General features: G+C 42.1%; 1 protein-coding gene and 1 non-coding gene across 4 annotated transcripts in view; both read right to left on the bottom strand.

Annotated features, from left to right (window-relative positions):
- Positions 1 to 2,723: 2,723 nt before the first annotated feature.
- Positions 2,724 to 2,805, bottom strand: trnas-gcu. The gene has a single exon. It is a non-coding gene; the product is annotated as a tRNA-Ser (tRNA).
- An 11,792-nt stretch (positions 2,806 to 14,597) lies between these two features.
- jade2 (jade family PHD finger 2) overlaps positions 14,598 to 24,774 on the bottom strand; it is a 187,133-nt gene continuing 176,956 nt past the window's right edge. For 2 of the 3 annotated variants that reach the window (XM_037119163.1, XM_037119164.1), the window contains one exon: positions 14,598 to 23,695. In XM_037119163.1, the coding sequence (XP_036975058.1) occupies positions 22,913 to 23,695 (783 nt within the window). In that variant the 3' untranslated portion in view covers positions 14,598 to 22,912. The remainder of the gene's footprint in view (positions 23,696 to 24,774) is intronic. The other variant, XR_005078508.1, reaches the window with a different exon arrangement.

Here is a 24,774-nt window from a genome sequence, read left to right as displayed (position 1 = left end):
GTCTAGCGAGCAGCCAAAAAACACAGAGAAGAAGGAACAAAAAACACACTGTTGTTGCGCTCATAGTGCCAAACTGCTGCACCTGTATAGAGCAAGGCAGTGTAGACATGAGCCAAACATGTCGTCACTGGTGTGGACATTTTTGACACGAAGATACAACGTAAATGTTTACACAGAGAAGGGAAAGAGTCTTCACGTTTAACCACAGAGTCTTATCTCAGCTATGGAATATCAAATAAACCATATTTGCCCACTACATCTTAGCCTTTCTTTAACTCAGGTGTGCATGAAAGAGCATTAAAATGTTGGCATATTATCCATCATTGGTATCAGCCATGACAGTCAGTTATTGTATCAGCTAATAAAATCCATATTGTGCATTCCTATTACTATCCTCAGTTGTCACACGTGTTTGATGTTTACAGAGCTTAAGAAACTCCAATAAATACATGAACCATTCATTTATATAAAACGTTAAACTGTTTAAACTATGCACTATAGAGCAAAGGCAGACTCAACCATACGAAAATGTTTAGCTGCACCTCTGAGCGATGGAAGTGCTATTGAGGAGACTTCAAAATATCAAGATTATAGATCAAGTATTTAGTATGGAATAAAAAATAATACGATATTATTTTAAGGCTTGCCAGTCTAGACCAACTGCTTGAAACAGCTACTGCTAAGCACAAAGCTAACCAGCTAACATCTTTGCTTGTGCTCTTCATGGCCAAGTTTAGTCAATGATTCATTATTGTATCAACAGTTTAGATTTGTTATAGTTTAATGTTATCTCCCTCTGTACACCGCTCTGTACGTTGTGTCGATAGAATGAACTAATAAGAGCCACAGAGCAGAGATAACAATATCAGCCGTCAGTTATCAGAGCTGTGTTTGTGACAGTTGTGGCCTTTAAGCAAACAGACTGCCTACATTTCAGATTCAGCCATGTGTTCTGCCTGTCCTGGCGAGCTGTATCATATAATCATTAACATAAGGACATTGGGTCTGTTGTGTTTCAAGCTGGGCTGTGTCTGGCTCACACGGCAGCACCAGGAACAACGTCCACGCACGCCACCAACAAATATACACCCTCTGACAAACTTACGCATTAAACGTTACCATTACCAGTTTCTTTATTGTGCTCGCTGCACAGGTCTGTGGAGGCAGGTTTTGTCTTACTTTTAATTTAAATTCTTCATCCAGTGTTTACGCCTGCAGGGAAAGAGCTATTTTATGTACATGCACGTCTTTAGAACTAGATTTCTGGTGAATTATTTGCCAGAGGGAAACAAACAGTTATCTGTGTGATTACAGATGAGGTTCAGGTGCTTATTCTCGTGTCCTTGTCTTCCCCAGGTGTGACAATGCACTGTAGGCAGCTCTATACTTTTCATTTCACTATCTGAGCAGAACACCCCATTGTCTGTATTCATAAAAGGCAATTACTTGTCTGAGAGGAAGATACATAGCAAAGGAAACAACCGTGAGGAATAGAGGACCTGAGAAGGCATTTTGTGCTGTGATTATGTCCAAAGTGGCGAAGAAATACCTGCAATGTGAATCTGAGTACCCATAATCACAGTGGAGAATGTTCGTAAGGTGCTTAAGGTGATTGCTTTTATAAAGATAAGAACCAGCACTGTAGGGAACTCTTTTTTTCACTGATTGTACAGACAGAAGAAGGTGGACCTGCAAGCAAATAAGGTCCAAGCACCCAATGCTAGTTTAAATCAGCGGATCACATAATAATGAATTAGACCCTGTTCTGACCAGGTATTACCAACCACCCTGAGAGATCCGATCATAAGTAGACAGCTCCAAGTACAGGTGTGAATGCTCCAATCCGCATAGAGGACGCATGAGATCTTGATCAGATCCCTCAGACCCAGGCCGTCTGGCATGGTGGCCGCTTGTGGAATTGCAGCAAGAAATTCAAAAGCCACTATAAAAAAGAGACATCTTTAAAACTGTTGACAGGATGCCAAATTTTACAGATCCAGTGAACAGTACACAACAGTAAACAGTAAACACTATAGGTAACTTCTGTGTCACCTGTGGAACAAGACATCAGACTCCCTTAACAAAAATATCTCACTCCTGTGAGTTGTTGAGTGTATAGAAATTCTATGAACTTTGTGAAACTTTGTCTATAATAAATTCTTAACTATTTGGGCCTTCTCGTAAATTCAGCAAATGTTATATATGAAGTGGTCGCTTGGGACACAGTTGTAAAAACATGCTGATGACAGGTTTGAACTGATGGACTTAACACTGTCCTAATAATGAATGTTAATGGCAGCTCTGATTGTCCTCCAGGAGCAAAGTGTTTAATATCACTAACAGTCAGATCTCAGTGTCCTGCAGTTCGGCCACTGCTGCTTCTTTTTCTGCACAAATCAGGAACATGGAAAGTATTGTGGGCATTTTTCCATCTTCCCATTGTTTTATACTGATTTAAGTGTCAAGATACACAATGAGCTGTTTCTCTCTTCTTTTGCCATGGCCTCTGTGCATGTAAAGCTTGTTGTTAACAACTCTGCAGACTTCTGTATGCGCATCAGTAACTGCTGTGTGAACTCCTTTGAGGATATTCTTTCCTGGGATTGGAGGCATGTCTGTGTGCTGATGATAATTGGCTGTCAGAAGCACAATTACTTTGAAAAAAGGTAAAGTGTGGTTGGTTGCTGACATGTGAAGGCGGCAGGTTAAAAAGGATTCAGGTGCGACGAGGATGGGATTCGAACCCACGCGTGCAGAGCACAATGGATTAGCAGTCCATCGCCTTAACCACTCGGCCACCTCGTCACGGAGCGTAGTACGTGGTCGTGTCAGCACGTGGTGTGTGATCATTAAAAAGCCAAGACAGTTGGCCCGGTCTGATCGCAGTACTTTGCACGCGGCTGCAAGGGAATTGGATCACATGGTAGAGCGCTCGCTTATCATGCGAGAGGTCGTGGGATCGATACCCGCACTCTCCAGGAAACTTCAGGTTCCTAAAGTCTTCCTCATTTGTTGTAAAGTTAATGAGTGAAAAACTCTTAGATGTGTGATGAACAACATGCTGACAATCAACTCATTTGCTGTTATTAGTGCTTTGCAGAAGAATAAAAAAAAAAAGAAAAAAGAAAAAAAAACTAAAGCAACAACTCTCTCTCTCCTTCAAAAAAAATAATTAGTTTTTTTTTTTTTTTTTTTTTTTTACAATTTTCAAGACATGGGAAACAAACTGTTTTTCATCTTAATTTTCATCTTCATCTATCACAGAGTTCATCGTTGTATCGGCGTTCTTACTGTATATTAGTTGTATTACATGGTTTCCAACACTCTGTGTGCACACTCTTTAGTGCAAGGCCAATGTGCCACCTCCTGGCCGACTGAATTAACACCCCTAGTAGAGGACAGAGAGACTGAGGCTCAGCAGCTGAGGTGTGGCTGAGGTCATGTACTCTCTGTTTATTTCTGGGTGTTTGATATCTTAAAACATCTATCCATCCATCTATCTACCGTCTGTCTGTCTGTCTATCTATCTATCTATGATAAAACTCAAATAAAATCATATCTATCATATTATTAAAATAATCATACATGATTAATTATTAAAATAAACAATTACATATAATTAAAAACTGCAAATTTTAAGTTAATTATGCTTTATTTAACCGTTAATTCACTGTTAACAAGCAATTGAATGCTTTATAAACGACTTATTAGCAACTGTTTATTGGGCATTGCTACTGATGTTCATTATAATAAATACTGTGTTGTTCATTAGAAATATTATTTGGATGAGTTTAAACTGATGTTTGTTTTTTTCACATTTACAAATACTTAATAAATGTTTTGTGAAGCATATTATGTAAAATGACTGAACTATAGCATATAAATACGTTTAAATTAGTCTGAAACATTCAAATCAAAATATTTGTACATATTCATCACTGACCTTTTTCTTCTTCTGTTGGAATTTGATTCCAATTTTTCATCCTTGACATCATCTCCTAAGCGATTACTGGTCCTGTCGAAGTGCAGAGATGTGCACAGATTTATACTACAGTACATACTACAGTGGACACGGGCGGCAGGACCTCAGTGTTTCTAAAACCCTGGCTCCGTCCTGGACAGAGATGGTTGCCTTCCAGTTTTTGTGGTAAGCTAAGCTAACCGGCTGCTGTGCTGAATTTAGCCTTTACTGAGAGGACAGATGTGCGATGTGTATCAGATTCTCATTTCTGTCTCTTCTGTCTTCTTTAAGCGTTGTTTGAAATAACACCAACAACAACACATTATTTTAACTTGTTATACTTGTTTGTAAACTCCAAACAAAAGAGGACAATAATCAGATGTGGTGACGGTTCAGTGTGGCTATTTTAAGCCATTTTTAAATTGAATTTACAGACTGTTTACTGTGTAGTGATACTGTTACCATAGTATAAAATTTCATATACCATGATGGAAAATGTTGGCCACGTCACCCGCCTCTAATTGTCGTCAGATTTCTATGATTAAACTCTCAAATACCATGAATCCAGTCTTCACTCACAGTTGAGGAGCTGAAACTTGCCATCGACTGCTCTGTGCCTTCTCTCCATCTGTTATTTTTTCACAGTCCCTCTGTACTTCCACCCCACCTCCACCCTCCTTCGACTCCACTAAGTATTTATAAATGGTCCCATACGGGAAGCGCTTCGTCACTTACTGCAGAGCGAGTCTCCTGGACTCGGACCAAGAGCAACAAAAACAAACTGTCTTTCATGTCCACAGGGTCTGGTGTCTTTCTTTCTTCTTTCTGAGCCAAGCCCTCCGCTGACTCCATTGTTTGTTGCTCTAAGAGGAACTTGATGACTTATAATTCATCAGGAACACACTAAACCCCAGTGGCCTCTTGACATTTCAGCCTGCTGTTGTACTGGATGGCTTCAACACCCAGCATATGAAAATACTGGTCTGGGCTGGATGTGTTAGTGTAGTGGATAAGGATTGCCTGGGAGCAGGGAAGGATGGTGTGTATATGTTGTCACCGTGTGTGAGTGTGTGTGTGTGCAGGACAGTATATCAGATTGTAACAGATAGAATTGTTCAAACCCCCCCGAGCAGAGCCGCCCACCTCCTTCCTCTGTCGGTTGCTGGACGTCCTGAAACCAATGTGGATTTCACGGTTTCACAGTGGTGGATGTCAGCTGCCAACAGTTTATCCTAACAGTTTTCTGCTCTCTATTGATTTCCCAACAATGTGTCAGATTAACTGGCTGCCGGCACAAAACGCTGTTAAACGGACGCCTTGACATTTTGTGTTCTTTCGTCCGCCATTTTTTCTTTTGCCAGCCACTTTCCCCATGGTGGGGGGAACTACTTTCTGCCCCGTGTCGTTTCGGGCGAGGACAAAAGCTTATCAGCATTCCTCATTGAGCACGTGTGTTTGCTGGGAAGCTAATGAGCTAGCTGATGACCCACAATACTTTGCATGCCTCACTGACACATGGGAGGACAGTTAGCTGTAAGAATAATATATTTAAAGGATATTAGTTAAACTTCTTTAGGAGCAGTAACGATATGTGATGCATCAGTAAGGATCACACATGATATGACAAATTCATGGAGAGGAAAACAAAATTAGCTGCAACTTAAAGCTCAAATTAAATCCAAGTATCTTTCATCTTTAAAGCTTCTTTAACCCCCTCAGACAGTCCTCAGTTATCAGCCCACTAGATTTCTCTCGCGTTTGCGCCGTTTCAGTCAGTCAGGCTTAAATTTCTGCACCGTGGGGGTAAAGGATCAGTTGACAGACAGGGTGAGAGCTGCCCTCGAGTGCATGAATGAAGCTGCAAAAAACTGCATCGAAATGTCACATTTCTTCACTTCAAATAAGAGCAGAGCATCCCGGTTTATGGGAACTGAACTGAAAACAAACGCAGCTAAATCAAGATCCTTCCTTGTGATTAGGTTTTCCTGAAGGTGATCCATCCGTGTCAGAAAAAAAACAAGAAAACAAAAACGTCCTCAGATCGTCTCGCATCTGTCTAAGAATTTGCCTCCACCCTGATTATGATGGAGTGAATGGAAAATTTACTTGTTGCTATCACAGCATTGAAAATGACACTTTAAACAAATCAACAGCACCTCCGTTATTAGCAGACTGGTTTGATGGGAAGTCGGTACAGTTTGTGGCAGCCAACACAGGCATTTGAGGACAAAACTTAATCTTTTTCAAACACTTACCAAGTGCCTTTTGTGCCGGAACTAAACCAGATCCTAATCACAGCATTGTGAAAATTGAGCCCAAAGAAAAACATAAAGATGCAGCATAAATAATTATTTCAACACGTGTTGGTTTGCAGAATCGTACATTGCCAACATTTATTCAGGTGATTGTTTTTTTCTTTTTTTTGTGCTCTTAAATCTTGATCACAGCTATTTTCTGAGAACTTCTTCATTTCCTGTGTGGGTAAAAATGTTCATACCAGACACCAGAGAGAATGTGTAGCATCACAATTAGCGGGGAGGGTGTGATGTTTTTCTGCACTGCAGTCGTACCTCAAGGTTTAGGCAGATAACGCAGGTGTGTTTTTACATGAAAATCTTGCCTACCGCAGCTTAAATAACTGCTGCTTGTAAAAACACCAGGCGCTGTGGCAGGTGCATGAAAAAGTTTGCCCGAGTCCCCCGTGGCACACTGCGCTCTGAAACTTTATCCTGCTGTTTCCCAAACACCATCTGAGGATGTGGACCTGGATGGCAGACAGGAAATAAAAAAAAATATGGTATCCAGCACCGCTTTTCGGGGTCCCAGAGGGTGCAGTGTGATGGAAGGTTAGCAGTATAACTTCACAGCAGATTGAGCCAGTTAAACCTTCACAATAGACTGGAAAAATAACATTTAGATTGAAAAACAGAATGATTTCCAAAAGGTCCCCGTGGGGAGAGAATTAAAATAAGAGCTTTGTGAGGAGAGCCAGTTGCATGAAGTCTCTCCAGGTGCTTTTTCTTTGTGCTGCTAAATTGATTTCCATTATTATGAATATGTCTGTTTGTTTGGCTCGCTTCCAGGGTGTGTTTGTGTGAATCAGATAGATGAGAGAGTTGAGGTCTGTCTGCATCAAAGGGAAGGTTTCAGGCTGTAAGGCAGAAGGCAGAAGTGAGGTGGAAAACAGGAGGAGGATATGGTCAGATTTCGATGGAGAACAGCTGCAGTATATGAAAACGCTATGGAAAATGAATTGCAGTTAATTTATCACCCCTTGTTTCTCGCTCTGAAGCCCTGAAATAAACCCACAAGTCCATATTTGCCGGGCCTTCATAAAGTATTGACAGTCTTTTTCGATGCATTTTATAGTGCTACTGCCTGAATTGAAAAATCATGCAGAATGTATCTGCTTACTTAAATATCCTCCAACTTAAAAATGTTTTTGTTGAATGAATCACAAACATACAGACAAAGCACAAATAACATAACCTTTATATAACTTTTGAATACATATTCCTGATCTCCAACCTTGTGTGCAGGTGATGAGTCAATCCTTCCCATCAACTTCTTGATACTTCTTGAGAGCACTACTGGGGCTTTTACGCTCTTCAGACCACCTCACCTGATGTTAAATGGATGGTATTTGAACATATCTTTTACAAATGACTTAACAGGATGAATTTGTGCACTTTGGCGCAAGTGCTGCCCGCAATTTGAAAGTCAAAATGAAAGTTATTTGCACGCAGATTGAAGCGATTTGGCTGTAAATCCAGTAGTCACTCTCCTTTTGGATTCCTCTGTGAAATATCTGTCTCTCTTTCAAAGCTGCTAAATGCCTCGCAATATTCACCAGCCGGTCACAAACTCGGTCTCTCTGTCATATGATGGTGGGCATACAGTTATATGAGCACAGACTTTTAAAAACAGCTGTCTACTAAGCTAGCAGGGCTCCAGACTGACTTTCTCACACTTGTTGCACTTTTTCATGGGGTCGCACCAGCACATAACGCAGGTGCAGCCAATAATACTAGTGATCGTAAATCTTTAAATAAAGGTGCAATGAAATATTTATAATTCATTTAAATCACATCAAAAGAAACAAGAAATTGAAACTACATTTTCTTAAATACATGCTCTGAGTTATCTAACCTTCTGAATGTCACCAAGGAGTTTCAACATTTGTATGTGTGACACCACCGGATATTTTTAAGGAAAAAATACCCTAACCCTAACCCTAACCCTTGGGACATTTACATCCTGTTTGTGGAGACAAAACCAGGTGTTTTTATTGAGACCTTCAGGACATTTCAAGCTTTGTTTGCGGCATCCAAAACAATGTTTTAAGCCAGACTGTGATGTTTTCCTACCTGATACCAAGTGTTTTTGTGCCTAAACCTAACCAGAGTAAAGGCACAGCGCTGTGAGGAGGGAGAAATAGACAATTCAACCTAAAGAAACATTGCAACATAAAAACAATTTCAATTACCTGTGGTTTCGTGGAAACGTTGCTAATTTGTATTCCTGTGATTGGTTTGGAAGGGAGGTAAACCAAAACACTTGGATCTGTGCAAAACCCCCCAAAAAATAAATAAAAAAATAAAAAAAAGAGCTGAAAGATGCTAAAACACTTGACACAGCAGGGGTGATAACTTGTCACCACGAGGCATCCATTTCACAGCACACATGGTAACCTGATCCACTGTTAAAAGAATAATGATCATGACGACGAGGCTTTGTCACAGCTCTTCTGCAGCTCTCTTTGGAAACATCTGCATCAGCTCAGCACCTTTGGACTTCGCAGATACGGCTCAATCTTCAAGTCATTCCACAGATTTTCTCTGGGAATCGAATCTGGTGTTTGAGCTGCTGCTCAAGGACTTTCACATTCTTTTTGTGAGGCCACTCCAACGTTGACTTGGCAGCACGTTTGAGTCCTGTTGGAGGAGAAATGCGTTGGCCCCCACTCTCAGGCCTTTGGCACTCAGAAAATCTGCTCTCCTCGAGATTCGCTTGTGTTTGGATCCCTTCATTGTTCCTTTGGACCGCTGGCAAACGCTCCCTGTCCTCTTTGGCCAAGTGTGAAGCTGCACCACGATGGCGCTTTGAGGTATGGATGGTGTTAGACGGTTGATAAGCTCTGCTCAGTTCCAGCAGACACAACACTTTGCATCAGCTGAATCTTTTTGGATCTCATTTCATCAGACGTCAGAATCTCTTTGCGTCACGCTCTCGGTCTTTCACACGTCGTCTGACAGGTTCCAGGCTGCTGCCATGCGGTGACTTTATATGAAGGCCCTTGCTGACAGTTTCTGTCGTGGCAAGTTATTTTTTCATGATTGAAGAACACTAGGTTTTTTTTTTTCTTTTTTCGGAGCGGTGTTGAGGTTCTTGACCGCCTTCCTGATCAACATCTTTCTTGGCAGGTTGCTCCGTTTGTTCAAAAACCAGCTGTAGGAGGAGTCCTGATTATTACATTTGTGTAGTTCTGTCTCTAAATGGTGTGACCTGCTGTTGACTCCCAAACCTTTTCTAAAGTGCCATTCTCTCCCCCTCGAACTGAGTCACAGAAAAAGTTCCTTTTACAGTGATTTCAGTGTAGAGTCTAAACAGCCGGTAAATACTTTGTGATGGCTTTCTTCGCTCTCTGTGACGTCACCTTGGTCTTGTCTCACCTGCTCATGTTACGACTGAAATGATAATTACATTAATCAAGAAATATTCTGCTGATAAAAGGTAGAACATGAAACATTTCTGCATTAAAATGTCTATAAATGACTAATCTTCAGTTATATATTTAGTGGAACTGTGTACTCGTGTTATCCAGGATGTTTCCAACAATGTTCAAGCACACAGAAATCTGGCATTTGGCTGAAGGTCATGGTGTAACTTGGTGGCCTGTCGCTGTAACTTCCAGGACTCAGAGTGAGGAAGAAAAACTAATGAATGAATGAATTTTACCATGTCCATGAACATTCAGTTACATCTGATAGATATTTATCATCAGTGGTGGTTGTTTAACATCAATGACAACATCCGGAACTGCATCCTTTCCTTGTGCAACGTTTTAAAGTAGCTTCAACTGAAGTCACTCAACTCAGGTGCCATTTTAGATTTCTGCCTCCACCTCAAAAACAGCAGAGACCAGGGGAGTTTCAGATGAATCATCCACATACCTTTCTTTTCTACACTGACGTTACATCTGTAGATTAAGAGATGTGAATGTAATTTTTTAGCGGAATGTCTCAACAATGACATTCAAAATGTCCAACTTTCATCTGAAGTGCATCATAAACGTGTCAGACTACAGAAAATGTTAAATCCAAGTAAAATCTTACCAAGTTTTGCTCCTTGAAAGCTTCTATATTTCTCTGCTGATCCAAAACATTTAACAGATTTTCTTAAATTCAAATAAAGGGGGTTGCTTTAATATAATTCTAAATCTATTTATGAATGTGCAGCAATTGATAATTGAGGACAAAAAGGAGCATTTTGACAACCTAAGTCAGAAAACCAGGGAGCAGCGAGATCTCATGGTGTGTGATGAACAGAGAGGCAGAGAGTTTTGTGTACACAGAAAGCACTGCTTTATTGACTGCACTGGACTGGACTGGATTGGTCTGGACTGGATCAGGTGGGACTGGGACTCCATCAGATGAAGGTGGGAGATGAAGGGGGGGTGGGGTCAGAGTCGCGGGGAGAGGGAGGGGCCAGACAGGTTGGGGTTTGGGGTGGGAGGGATCAGAGTGGGATGCAGCCATCATTAAGGCAACACAAACAGCATGCAGATACAGTCACAGGAAACATCGTCATCATCATCATCATATTGCTTTTCAAAGTCTCGCTTAAAACATCGAAATTGTACAAAAAGGAAGAAAATAGGTTTTTCGCACTAATGAAAAATACATTTTTTGATTTTTTTTTCCCTCCTACAAAGAAGATTCTAATACAAGAAAATAAATATAGCAAAAAAAGCCAAAAAATAATTTAAAATAGCTCTTCTTTTTCATATATGTTCAATAGTTCTCTTTGCTATTAACAAATGGCACAACATTCTTTGAAACAAAGAATACAGAAGGATAAACTCCTGCAACATTCATATTATTGTATTGAAGAACCGATGCAGAGTGGAGGAGAAACTGGACACGACAGCAGAGATTTGAACACCTTTTATAAGGACAAATAAGACAGGAGGAGGAGGAGGAGGAAAGAAAGCCTTGTCCAGCTCTGCTTTTGATTGGATGATGCTGATTGGTGTTCAAATTGTGCCAAAAATACGACCAGTGTGATGCGAAATGATCTCATGATGCAGAACGATAGCGAACGTGTTTAAAAACGAGAGAGAGCGGAGAGAAGGGAGAAAAACAAGCCAAGAAGCAGCTTAATCAATTAACCTCATTCAGCACAGGGGGGACATAACAAGTGCTTAAAATACCAGATTCACATAAAAATTGGATATTCATAAGTGCTGATGGGAAAAAAATACTGAGACCAAAACCAAAACTTGACTGAATTCTTAGTTTCATGAAGTTTTATTTATTTATTTTTTTAACCTGAGGGAGAAAACTTTGCGGAGCGCGGGTCAGGAGAAGAGAGCGAGATCAGATGTTATTAATGAGTCAGAAAGCTGCCTGCTGTGCACAGAGCAGACACGGAGGAAGGGGACGGAGGAAAAGTGAGTCAGAGTAGAGAGAGATGTCGTGGAGCTGAGAGTGTGACAGAGAGCTGCAAAAACAACACAAAGTCAGAGAGACAACGACCATGAATAAGAGGGAGAGAGAGGGAGAAGCTGAGGAGGACGTCAGTAGGAATCTGTGTTGGTTCAGCGTTCACAATATAAATAAGTCTCCTAAGTGAAGCTTTTTGAAACCCTCATGTTTGAGATGTTAGACACAGTAAACAAGCCGTATTCATGCTGATTTTGGTTTGGTAAAAAAGAGAAACATGAATTGAGGCGTGAAAATATCTCCTTTCTTGACACACTGTGATATTATTTAGGTTACTTTTATAGACTGATTAGCAGACTCACCACTGTGGTATAAGGTGGTATTATGAGGCAGAAGGGGCCGGGGCTAGCTGGTTAGCATGCTAACTTCTCTGCTTCACACTACATTGATGTCTTTGACCTCAACACTGTTGTTCCTTCGATCTCTGCTGAGGAGTTGTTCATTTGTGCCTCTTTGCAGACCTACAACATAGTGAGTGGACTTCCAGCTCAGTACAAATATGTCTGAACTGTACGACTGTTCAGCTTGTTGAAACAGATAATCATAATTATTTCAAACAGGAGGATGCATTGCTATGAGCATTCTCATTCTCATTTTCCCCCTTTTGAAGTTGGTGGATTCTGCATCAGTTTGGCCCAGAAACTGTCTTCCTGCAGCAGCGGAAATGTAAATGAGAAAACCAAATTCCTCTAATGGGCAGCTGTAGGTTGGTTTTCCCTTGAATGCATGTAAGCAAACAGAATATAACAGCATTTGTGTTTCAGATTTGAGATTCATTAGGTTTCTTTTTTACATGTTCAACGAGAACAAATGTAAGATGAGAATTTAAAACTTCCAGTCGGTGGTCATGGAAGAGAACGAGGCCACGTAACAAGTGTTTAACCAGCAGAGAAACGAGACTGTGAAGCAGTTTTGTTATTTGCTGACTGAACCAGGACACAGAAGAAGTGATTTAGCTGTTTCCTCGCTCTTGTTCAGGTATTTAAGTGTGTGACTTTATGTCTTTTAGCCAGCTCAGCGTGGACAAAACCTACTAGAAAGACAGACTGTTCTCGTTCACTGCAGATGAAGAAGAGTAGGAGGAGGACACACACTCAAACTATAATCCTATGCTTTCTGCAACCACACAACATACACACCTGTCTGCACACACACACACACACACACACACACACACACACACACACACACACACACACACACACACACACACACACACAGGCTGTATTACAGAGGGACTGTACGTTCCCCCATACATGTCATCAAAATATATTTTCCTTCCCTGCATGTTTGAAAGATAGGACAGTGGAGGCAAATAAATACCTATCTGCCTCAGAGGAAGGAGATAAAACATTTTGTGTGTGTGTGTGAAAGAGAAAGTGAAGAAGAGCAGTGAGGACGAAGATGAAATAACAGAAACCAGGAGAGAGAAATAAAGCGGCGACAGATAATGCGGTGAAATGATGAGTGGGAGAGAGAGCAGAGACAGAGTTACAGTGCAGAGGGCCTCTTAACAAACGGCCGTAACCTGCATTTTAAATTCAGATTGTGTCTAGACGTGATTTATCCAGATTACTTTTACACCTGGAAGTGTTTCCACTGAAATACCTCTTCATAAAACAGACCCACCAGCGTCCTGTTAGATTTACACTTAATGTAGGATCTCTCAGCTGAACTCAAATTTACGCTACCAAATCGACCGTCAGCGGGAGACGTTGGCTTCGTCAGTGTGACTCGGTTGCATTTACACCTCAATTTGTCCGCAGTGATATATACGTCTAACCCGAACCGCCCAGGAGTGTGATGGTGAAACCAGATGTAAAGGGAGGAAGGATAAATCGCTCAGATTGCGAGGGAGCCATGTTTCCATCCAGGTCTCAAGTTCGATTGCAAAATATGATCTTAAAATGAATTTGATGTGAACACTGGATTGTGATTGTTCTGATTGGGAGCAGATGAGTTACAAAAAAAAATATTAGTAGTTTGGCTGGATGATTGTGACATTTAAAGAAAATAGTTTGTGTTGGTCTAGATTTTTCTCAATTTGTCTCAACGCTGGAGACGATTTTGCATCTATTTTCTTTCCTTCAAAATGTCCGGTCCAGAGACCAAAACATGGCTGAATCATTTGATCTTTCAGGACTTTTTGTGCCAGATGGGTGAGCGAGATCATAATGTTTTGGTCTTTTTCACGGGCTTTATTGACAGCGAGAAAAAAACGTTGCCGGTAAGCCTCATTCATTATCCGCAGCGAAGGCATCAGTGAACCACATGTAACCGCAGAGAGTGATCTGTGTTGAAGGACGCGGTCAATGATAAAATACTCGGCCATAAAAACGGATTGTCTTCCGCGCTGGTCGTGCCATTCAATGCAAATCTTTTACCAGTTTCCGTTCTGCCTTCCTGATTAAATTTTGACAAGTCTGTAAAGGAAATACTGAGATGGAGGCCCGGCTGTAAGGAGAGAGAGAAACAGAGAGAGAGAGAGAGAAAGCACAGAAAAGAGGAGATAGAGGAGGGGGGCGAGGAGAAGGGGAGGGCCTGGTGTTGTTTATATTAGCTGCTTGTTAACTTGACTGTGCGGACAGGCTGCAAACAGAACACAGAGGAAAGAACAAGTTGTTCTCTTTCTGTCTGCTTCTCCGGCTCCGGTTCAGCAAACCTCTCCCCCTTCTCTCTCTCTCTCCCTATCTCTCTATCTTTCTACTCTTTCTAGCCGTCTCGTTTCTTTCCTCTTCCCTCACTCCCTCTCTCCAGGCCAGAGCAAAGCAGAGTGCAACATTTTCCCCTCCTCACATGTTCTTCCACGACATTGTGTTCTTCCACACTGTCATATTTGTCCTTAAAGGGTAACTTCAGTATTTTTTTTAAACCTGGACCCAAATTAGACAAAACGTGGGGTCTGAATGACGACTACGTACAAAAGTTTTTTTTTTTTTTTTTTTTGGAATTTGCAAAATAGATTGTCAGATTGTTATTGTAAGTGTTTGACAACGTTATGGGAGCGATCCCAGCAGAGACAGACCTTTTCCGTTAAAGCGAGAGATCCAGGAACAGACGCTGCATCGCTCCGTTCAAAGCCACCAGACTCTATTGAAAACAAAAAACAGCAATTTAACCTTGCAGAACATTGAAGTCGCATGTCTACCGCTGGGTTAGTTTGTTTGCGTGACTTTGGTTTGGGCGCTTTCACATCTGTCGTTTGGTTCATTCTCTCCGTACCAAAGAGAAAAAATATACACAATTGTTTTTTGCATTTGAGTTCTGGTGTCCTGTTCACACTGACTTTTAACAAATGAAGCAAGAGGAGTAAACATGAAGTTACTGATAGGTAACTTGTGGATTGGGCTGTTTTGGTGATTGTCATCCTGCATCATCAGGACCCATGTGGGTATAACATGGCATCGAAAAAGACCTGGATAGATTTAATTGGCCGCATTTCCAGTGTCAAAACCTAATTTAGGGGCGGAAATGCAGCCATTTAGTCCTTTTAGACTGGAAAATGGGTTGGAAAAAAAAAGTCCCAGGTTTCAAAACGCTGGAATTACCCTTTAAAGCTACAGACATCCTTTTATCTTCTTTAAATCATTCTATGCTTGAAACACAATTTCAAATAGAGCCACATGCCAACCAAGGAGGCTGATCACCGGACAGGAGAGGAGGAGAAAGGAGGACTTGTGGGCAGGAGGGACACAACAGGAGGTGTTTTATAGGGATTCAGGATGGAGGAGAAGAGGGGTTTTCTGCTGGTGGTGGGAGGGGAGACATGAGCACGGGGGAGGAAGATGTTGGGTGGTGGAGGCAGAGTAAGGTGCGGAGATTGTACAGATGGGAGCTTTAGTTTTAAAGACATTATTCGGAGCGTCTCTCGAGGCAGATGTTTGCGTGAACCTTAGTGGGCGGAGCCAAAGAGTTTCTGACTGAGGGACGTTGGACTGAGAAACATCAGGTGTGGGGAGCTTCTCTTTAGGTTTACTGTGACATGGGAGTACACCTGTGCTCTGCTGTTTTCTTGATAACTGATTTATTGTTACAGTTGATGCAAGATAAATGGAAAATAATCTCCAGTTTGGGTTTCTCACATGTGGAAAGTTGCTGCCGTTTTGTGTTTTTCTTTAGTTCCAAAGTGAATATTTTTGGATGCCGGACTGTTGGTTGGACATGTGTTGTTGAGACGTCTCTTTTCACGGACCAAGGAATTAAAAAAATACATATCTACAAATAAATGAATGACCTCCCCTTGTGTACTTTCGTTGGTTGGTTTGTCAGCAGGAATACACAAAAAAGAACAAATAAATTCCACGAAAATTGGATGGAGGATGGGTCTAGACCCAGAACAGCCCGCTGATCAGATGAAATTTAACACTATCAGATGGGGCGAGATTCAACACATTTCGTTGATTTCTCAGGGAATAATGTATGGATCATGACGAAAAAGAAATTTAAATTAAAATTGTTGTCTTCAAAGCTACTTAAGTGGTGAAATTTAACTGAGATGTGTAATCTGTACACCCACGGCTGATGATTGTTTTCGTTGTCAATTAATCTGACAGTTGTTTTCTTAAAATATCCGAAAACATTAGAGAAATATACTCATTAATGTTTCTCACAGCACATATCCGACCAATCGTGCAAATCTCAAGATTATTTTTCTTCTTCACTGACTTGCAGACTCTGATCCTCACATGTGAGAAGCTGGAACCAGGGAATATTTGCCATGCAGCTCTAACAACTGATATCAAAGTAGCTGCAGAACAGTTTTCTGATGTTTGACAAAATGATTAATTGGAAGATCGTTTGAGCTCTAGTGATCTGCAGTCTATTTGTCAAAACAAGATATGTGGTCCAGGCATAGCATTTTCTAAGGTATGATAATGCCCATTTCATCTTGTTCCTCTAACTAACTGTGCTTGCCAGGATTGATCTTGGTCTACCAATTAGTTACCAAGATCGCCCTCTGATCACATCCCTGTGCTTCTCTGACTCCACCACGTCGGGCTCCACTTTATTCGTCAATCGAGCTTGTTTCTGCCTCCACAGCCGCTCAGTTTGTCTGACTAAACCTCCGATCTGTGCAGCGTGTCTGGGTTGTGGATATTGAGACCTTGAAGCCATAACTTTGCTGTAACGGAGAGGAGAGCAAAGCGCCAGTAAAAACAGAGGAAGCAGATAATGAGTCGGCTTTCTAGTTTGATACGAGCCACGGCGGCCAGCTAAAGCATTACAAAAGAAAAAAAAACAAAAAACAAAAAACAGCTTCCAAAGGCTTTTTCAAAACACGGAAAATGAAAATGTTTCTAGTAGTAGTATTTGAACAGTATTGTACATTGTTGTATAAACTCCAGCGGTACGTAGGTAGGTGTGTGGGTCGGTTTGAAGGGCTGGCGTCGGGCAGTAAAGCGAGGATTACGAACAGGAAGCACAAAGTAGTTAGTCCGCATTTCCAAATGATTAAACAGTGACAGTCTCTGGTCAATTTGACAATTAATTCAACTTTGGTCAAGGATGCTTTTCAGGATTTAAAAATCAAAATGTGAACCGCTGCGTTGTCGGTGATCCCGCTCACCTTTGTGACAGAGGTAACATCGGCTCTCACTTGAGCCCAGCAGGCATTTTCTGTCCTCCGACTTCTTAAAACAAAATGCTCCGTGGGGGAGAAGCTGAGGCATGAAATTAAATCTAACATCACTACAGATCCTGGCATTACCGACCTCAGCACAGCCTCAAACCACTTTTCTTATTGGATGAAGGAGCAACCACAGAGGAAGAGAGACATCGTGTGTACCTGGACACCCTGATGCCCTTCTACTTTCTCAAAACCACCTCAGCGCACATCAGTTTTTATTTTCAGAGTTGCGGAAATTAAACTTTTTCATCCAGCATATGCAACACCTTGAGTTTTTCCATTTTCAAATCAAACAGATGGTTCTGTTGCAAAGACTTGGCAGCTCCCAACACGCCTCGCTGCAAATAAAAAAGCTTTAAATATGATCTTTGCTCAGCTGAGGAGGTTCTGAGGAGCCCAGCCCTGCTGGTGCAGTGATGTCTTTCCAAGGGGTTTTACAACAATGTCAGTACAGTAGACGGCAGCTGTGTGAATTACAGGAAAGGTTCCAATCGCCTGCAGCAATCAGTGCTGGCCTTTAACCATCTTTTCAGCACAAATCTAGGTGGAATGCACCACTGTGTGTAGGTGTGTTTCCGACCTGCCATTACGTGCACGATGCCCACCAGCTTTATTTCTGTGGTGTAGCATTCATGCCAACCGGCTCACCACAAAACCGATTATGCATTATGTCTTAACCGTGCACTCTTAATGGTGAGCGTGCACAGAGGAACATAACCGGCAACATTCCACCAGAGCTGATTCTACTGATACTGACAGTGATGCAAAAAATTGTAAACGCCATCAAAGATATGACAAATTAAACCCAGAGGAGAGACGCATCATCTAATCAGGATCTCATATCATCTGGATATCCGACCTGACCAGAGCTGCAAAATTCAAAAGATCATCAGAGCACATTTCGGGCTGCGAGCCAACACCCACACCAGCGTACCACACAGAGGACGGTGATGCTTTTGAAGTATTCTAGTGGATATTGATAAAAAGAACCTGCAAGAGACTCCAGTCTACAGCATCTAAGAAGCGGAAGGAGAGGGCATTGAAGCCACACTGTAAATATAGAATAATAACCAGTTTGTGTATGCCAAGGCTGCACAGGATCAAGGAAGAAAAAAACATAAAAAATGCAATTTGCCTGACAAGGAACTATGGAGTTTTTCTGGGATGAAAATTTGAATCTTTAGAGACTCACCTAACTACCTCCACAACTTTCTGGAGAGGAAAATCAGCCTTCCAGCGCTGTGCAGCCTCGGCATTTGCTACTACATGTTAAGGCCGTAAATGTGAGGCCTTGTCTAAAACCACTGTCTACAAAGTCAGGCTACTCTGAACATTGAATATTGAAACCGAGAGTACATGTTTCTGTCTCACCAACACATGAATGGTAACGATCACCAGGTGGAGGACTCTGGGGCAAAGTAGTGATGTGGTGCGTTCCATTTGAACTGGGAAGTCAAGACTTTTTGGAGATCCCAGTCTGCAATTTCAGCCGGGAATTTTAACACATCGCCAACCCTGACCTCAAAATCCAAGATGGCAGACAAGAAAGCTTCACCTCTGGCATCGTGTCTCGTTAGATCAGTCTTCCACACAACCTCTTTGTCCAATTTCTAACTGTGAACATGCATCGTGTTCGTATGCTGAGAATCCGACATAACGCTCTGGTATGACGTCACTCCCAGCTCCAACTTCCGAGGTAAAATGGAACGCACCAACACTTCCCCACATCCTCGATTCAAAACACAAGCTTTGTTGCAGTTATTGTTGTTGTATGTGTCGTAATGGGGGTTGTAATAACTGTAGCAAACGTAGAAGTCCAAATTCTGTCCACCTGTCCTGCAGCTGTTTTTTTTTTTTTTTTTTTTTTTTTTTGTTACGAATTCAGCCACAGTATTAGTGAATAATTTAAAACAAAACCCTGCCTTTCGAAAGAGAGTTTGGATTTGAATCTTCTACGATGGCTACACCTGAAGCTCAAAGGAGACAGAGTCACTGCGCTGTCACCTGTAATAACACTCTCCTGCTGTTAGGGGGCGTTTCACTCTGAGTAAGCTCGTACTTCCTGATGCAGTCAGGACCACATATACATAAAAAACTAGTCATCTTGTACATTATAACCCTGTTATACCAGCTCTGGTGTGTGTTAGAGGGTGTATGTGTGTGTATGTGTGTGTGAGCTTTGTGGTGTGTGTTCAGTTCAGCAGCATTTGGCTTTTTCTGAATGGGGGTTTAACATGTGTGAGACTGTGTTTAATGACCATCGCCTGCACATTAAAGTGGCAACAGGCAACTTTTTTTCCTTTGAGAAGCAGATCTGGGAGAATCCAGGTTGGGTTTAATAGTTGTAGATTTGAACAGTGCCCCCTGCAGTATAGGAGGTCACATAACACCACAGAACATTTGACTGACACCAGGTTGAGATTTGAGTCATATGACCTCCTTATCTAACATTCCTCATCTTGAAAACCAGAGACAGAGCACGTGTGTGTGTGTGGATTAGATGTACATACGCTGCCTTGATACACAGATCTGTTCTTTGGCGTGGTCACTTCAGACAGATTAGAAGCTGTCCATACAGAAAAAAAAAAAACAGAGGAAGTAGTTTGGACCTGCACCTCTATTTAAGTGTCTGTTCATCAGGCCTGGGTCAAGCAGCCCATTAAACAAAAAAGAAAAATCTCATGTGATGATTTGCTGATTTGGGACCAGACAGGTGGGGTCGTAGCTGCAAGAAAGCTGAGAATAAAAATGAAGTCCTTTCTTGTAGCTGACCATCGCTGTCCCATTCATCTGGTGGCTCAAACATGACAAAATGAGCATTAATTATTGGGTGAGACTACTGAACCCAGGGCTGATGGTCATATGGTCATACTGAGAGAAGGAACATGCTCAGTAGTAGTCGTGTAGGAGTTCAAACAGTGAAGCTTGCCAAATAAGGAAGTTTCTAGACATACACACATCACTTTTTATATATATACTGTATACGATATAAAATATGTATGTATATATGTATCTATGTCTTACGTCGCTTTTTCCATAAATTTTTCTAACCTTTTATTCTTTTTTAAAGATTTTTCTTTTAACCCCTGAGAATACCATGGACTGCTTTAAGTACAAAATACAACTCTCTGAGAGGACAACAAAAAGTCTTCTTTTGAAAAACAAATTTACAAACAACTCAATTCAAGAACTCAAGAGCGCAGGCCTCTGAAGCTGATTATTACATCGTCATCATTCATCTAACAGGAGAACAGGCGCAGCAGAGCCGTCAGTTACCAGAGTTTGCCCACGTCAAACCTACGTGGCAGCCATGTTGGTGCTGTAAGTCTGCTCAAACGCTTAGCTGAAGAAAACAGTGTAGGGCTTCTCACGATGCCGATATCATAAATTGCATAGATACACATGGGTGACATAAAGTATGACTAACTCGCATCTTTACAGCTCTGTGATTGTAATGTCAGGCCTTGTGATGACATCTGAGCCAGCCAAGACTGAGGGAGTTGTGGTGGAAAGCTACAAAAGCCAGTAAGTAGACTGGGGGTGTGACAACTGTTGAAATTGTAATTCAATTTGAATACAGTTTTAACAGCACTGGAATACAGCTATGCTATTGATAGACTATTGTATCTGGATTTGTGAACAACTATCATTCAAATTTTAAAGTTCTTCTTTAAAAAGGTAGGACAATTTCACAACAGCTTAAATTTATCTTGGTTGTTTTTCGCAGTTCAGGGTTTCTGGAGTGTTTTTTTTTTGGATGTGTGAAAGTTGGCAGAGGTTGAAAGAGAAAGAAAAAAATTTATTTTGATTGGGGAAACTAAAAGCTCATTTCAAATCGATTTTTTCGATTTGGGAATGAAATGATGACACTTCGAGTCGAGATTATCTTGTCTCGCTTTGTCTGGTTTCTTCTCATCAATTCATCAAAAGCCAAATGAGGACAGTTTGCAGTGACAGGCAGGCTCTTGTGAGAACTTGCACATAATTTAGGCACATTTGTACGTGTGAAACATGATTAATGAAGCATCGATCGATACCACTGACATGGCTGCTGACTGAGGAAACTGACTCCTCAAAAACACAAAAATTGAAAACTGTTTTGACACCAATCTAAAAAAAACAAAAAAACCCAAACGGTCAGCTAGCAGGCTTCTCCATGTGTATCTATTGTTGCAGCGACATGGTGGTCACAGTGTAACCTGGCCAAACTCGGCTTATCTACGGCTCTGGACTGCAGCGGTCTGGGGGGGGGGCACAGAACAGTAGGCAGCTCTTTGCACTGATAGTACGGAGTGGCTCTGCTTTGCTATTTGTTGCAGATACTTTGTTGATTAATGGCAAATGCTGCATTTACATCCTTGTTTTAGGCACTAGACAATTGTTAAGGTGACAAGGAGCCCAATGCTGGCTACGCTCTGTAACCAATCCGAAGGGATTTCCTTTTGGTTTGATTGTTACAAATCGGATTGAGAAACGACTGATTAATCTACTGATTGTTTGGTTGAGTGATAAGGTCGGGGGGATTTGAGGGGAGGTAGGGGCACAGGGCAAGCGACAGAAGGCACAGAGTTTCTACGATGAATTTTTCTCCAAAGATTCAGGCTAAAACATTAAAACAGAACTCAGAATTAGGAAGAATTTGAAAGCAGCTGACGAAAGTCAGATCGAAGATTTCAACGGCTGTGATGTGAGAAAAGGGATTTGCTTATAGTAGTTATGTGTGTCAGTATGTCTGTGTGTTGGTGTCTCTGTGTGACAATCTGAATGAACACCAGGGTTGGGGTCAGCTTAGGAATTAGGAATTTAAAAAAAGAGAGTAGTCGGAAATCTGTTGGGTTTTTTGAGTCTGATGATAAATTTGTTGGCTTCAGTCGAAATTTTTCAACCAAATTAACATGAGAACTGACCTCAACCCTGATTGAGCATTATTATACACACGAGTGCTGACATTACAGCTCTTATGACTAGCTAGTTGTGCTTTTTCAAGGCTGAATACATGTTGTCCCATGTCACCATCTGTACATATTCAGACCAGCTCTGGTGTGAAATTGTCTTTCCACTGAACATATTCAAGAAAACAAGGACTCATTGGATGCATCTCAGGCCATAAAAGACCGAGAGCGAAGCAGACCCTGAAACCAGCTTGAATTATAATAATAATAATGCCCCGAAGTGTTTGTTCCCATGTGTGGCAGACACCACAGACATGAGCCCAGAAATGGGTACTTCAACGCCCAGAAACAACATGACTCTGAAATACGGAACAAAAACAAAACAAAAAAAGAAAGACTAAAGGTAATGTTTGTTTTCCTATTTGTTGACGGTCTTGTGGTATTCTAACGAGGGTCCGGTGGAGAAGCTTTACTGTAAGACAGGCAAACAGCTACATTCAAAATTCACCCCAAAAACAAAGCAGGTAAGAGCTGAAGAGATTTTCCACTGGTAAAGGAGACTGGGATTTGGTTGAACAAAGCCATACAGCCATGTTTAGTATACTGGGCACAGATGGAGAAACAATTAGCCAACGGGACTCTGCTTGGATAACTGTATGTGTGTGTGTGGGTGTGTGTGTGTGTGAGTGTTAGTTGGAGTCTCAGTGCTTTAGGACGCCAGCACGCTCCTTCTCAGCAGGTCCTCGTTCCCAGAATGCAACTGCGGCAAGCGGAGTTTGCGTCCGCCAGAGCGTGTGTCCGTATCGCTCTGCTCGCCATCAGAGAAGTACCCATCAGTCTCAGCAGCGTCCAGCAGGGATGTTTCCTTCCCTGTGAGTGGTAGGTCCACAGACTCCAGCCCTGATATGCCTCCACCTCCACTGAAGCTCCTCCCTCTAGATTTTCCCTGGCGGGACAGGCGGAGCCGCGGCGCCCCGCCACGAAGGATCACCCCTGTGTCGGGCACTGTGACCCCAGGGCTGGAGGCCGGTGGTGGAGATGATCCCGCCCCGGATGCAACACCATTCCCTGTGTGGATGCTGTCCCAATGGCTGGCGTCCTCCGAGATGTGACAGGAATCCATTTTGGAGATGGGTGGCTGCGGCGGAGGGTCCCTGTGCAGATCAGAGCTCCTGGTCTGGTGGTGATGAAGGTGGTGGTGCAGAGTCCTGGAGGAGCCCCGGGACCGTTCCCCCTTCCGACCCACATGGCTGGACTTTTCCTCCGCCACACTCGCCCAGAGGCTCTTTGCAGTGGAGGCGCTGCAGGCGGCGGAGGCAGCTGCAGCAGACAGGAGCGTCTGAGGCTGGGTGGGGGTGGTCGGCTGCGAGTGTCCACGGGAACGGGGCTTGTTGCTCCCCCGCGGTTTGCGGCCCAGCTGAGGTGTTTTCCAGGTGGACTGCATGGAGTTCTCCATCATCAGGTTCAGCAGACTCTCCTCGCCCTGCAGGAGCTGAATGAGAGGACGGGAGGAAAGGAAAGGAAAGAGGAGATGAGAGGATGAGAATTGAAAGAGAATTGAAAGAGAAGAAAAGAGCTGAATCGGTTCATGTTTTAAGGATACCTACATGCTTTTTATGGCCCTTTAAAGAACATTTTTAAACTAAAATTATTCAAGCATTGCAGGCAAGTAACATATACAGGATGTGTCCAGCGCAGAGGCAAGTGTAGGAATGTGGTTATTAAGTCAGTGTTGTTGTTTTACATTAAGCCAACAGGTAACGTCTTAAGATATGTGGAAATCTGGACTTTAAAGCAGAAGACCTTGACTCATTTTGAAAAAAAAAGAGACTTAATTAGACTAGACACTGAGTCACATTTAAGGCTATCAAATGAATTCAAAGGCCTAATATTTATGAAATTGACTTTAAGCCTTTTCAAGGACCTGCAGATATTTTGCTCTCTGGTTTTCACATTGTTGCTGGCAATATTTTGGAACCAAAAAACTCCCCACCCACCAACACCATCACCATCACCACCACCACCTACCCACATTTCCAACAGCTCACAGTGGAAGATGTGAGCAGTGATGTCACAAGACATTTTGTTGTCAGCGAAAACATCTAAACACAAACTGTTCTGCTGAATCCCTTCATGGAATCTTTCTGTTGACCTTCCTATATGTAGGAAGGCTATCAGGTTTTCATATTAAGGTCTCGTTTGGTTTGACTGAAAAATGTTCCTGAACACATCCTCTAACAATGGAGTTATATCATGCATTCTGGTTTGAGCCCCCTGCCAATCAATACACAAACAGAGCACATTCCTGAGGAGAACAGCGGGTCAGCCACAGTGCAGCTCTGCTCCGACCATCAGCTCTCTCATCGAACTGCTCGACCCCCAGAGGACAAAAACCCTCACAACTCCACTCGTATGAAGATTCAGTCTACAGGTCCAGATCCAGAGTCTACGTCAGTCTAAATAAAAGGTGGATGTGGTTTCAAGTGTGGAGGCTTAACTCCTCTGTGGGTTTGTGACATCTGACCCATGTGGATGTTTTTTTATTCAGTTTGGGAAACTTAAAAATGTACC

This window comes from Acanthopagrus latus, chromosome 13, assembly GCF_904848185.1.
Source record: "Acanthopagrus latus isolate v.2019 chromosome 13, fAcaLat1.1, whole genome shotgun sequence".
In the NCBI taxonomy this organism is placed as follows: Eukaryota; Metazoa; Chordata; class Actinopteri; order Spariformes; family Sparidae; genus Acanthopagrus; species Acanthopagrus latus.
Note: the sequence above shows the minus strand (reverse complement) of the source record. Positions and strands in the feature narration are given on the sequence as shown.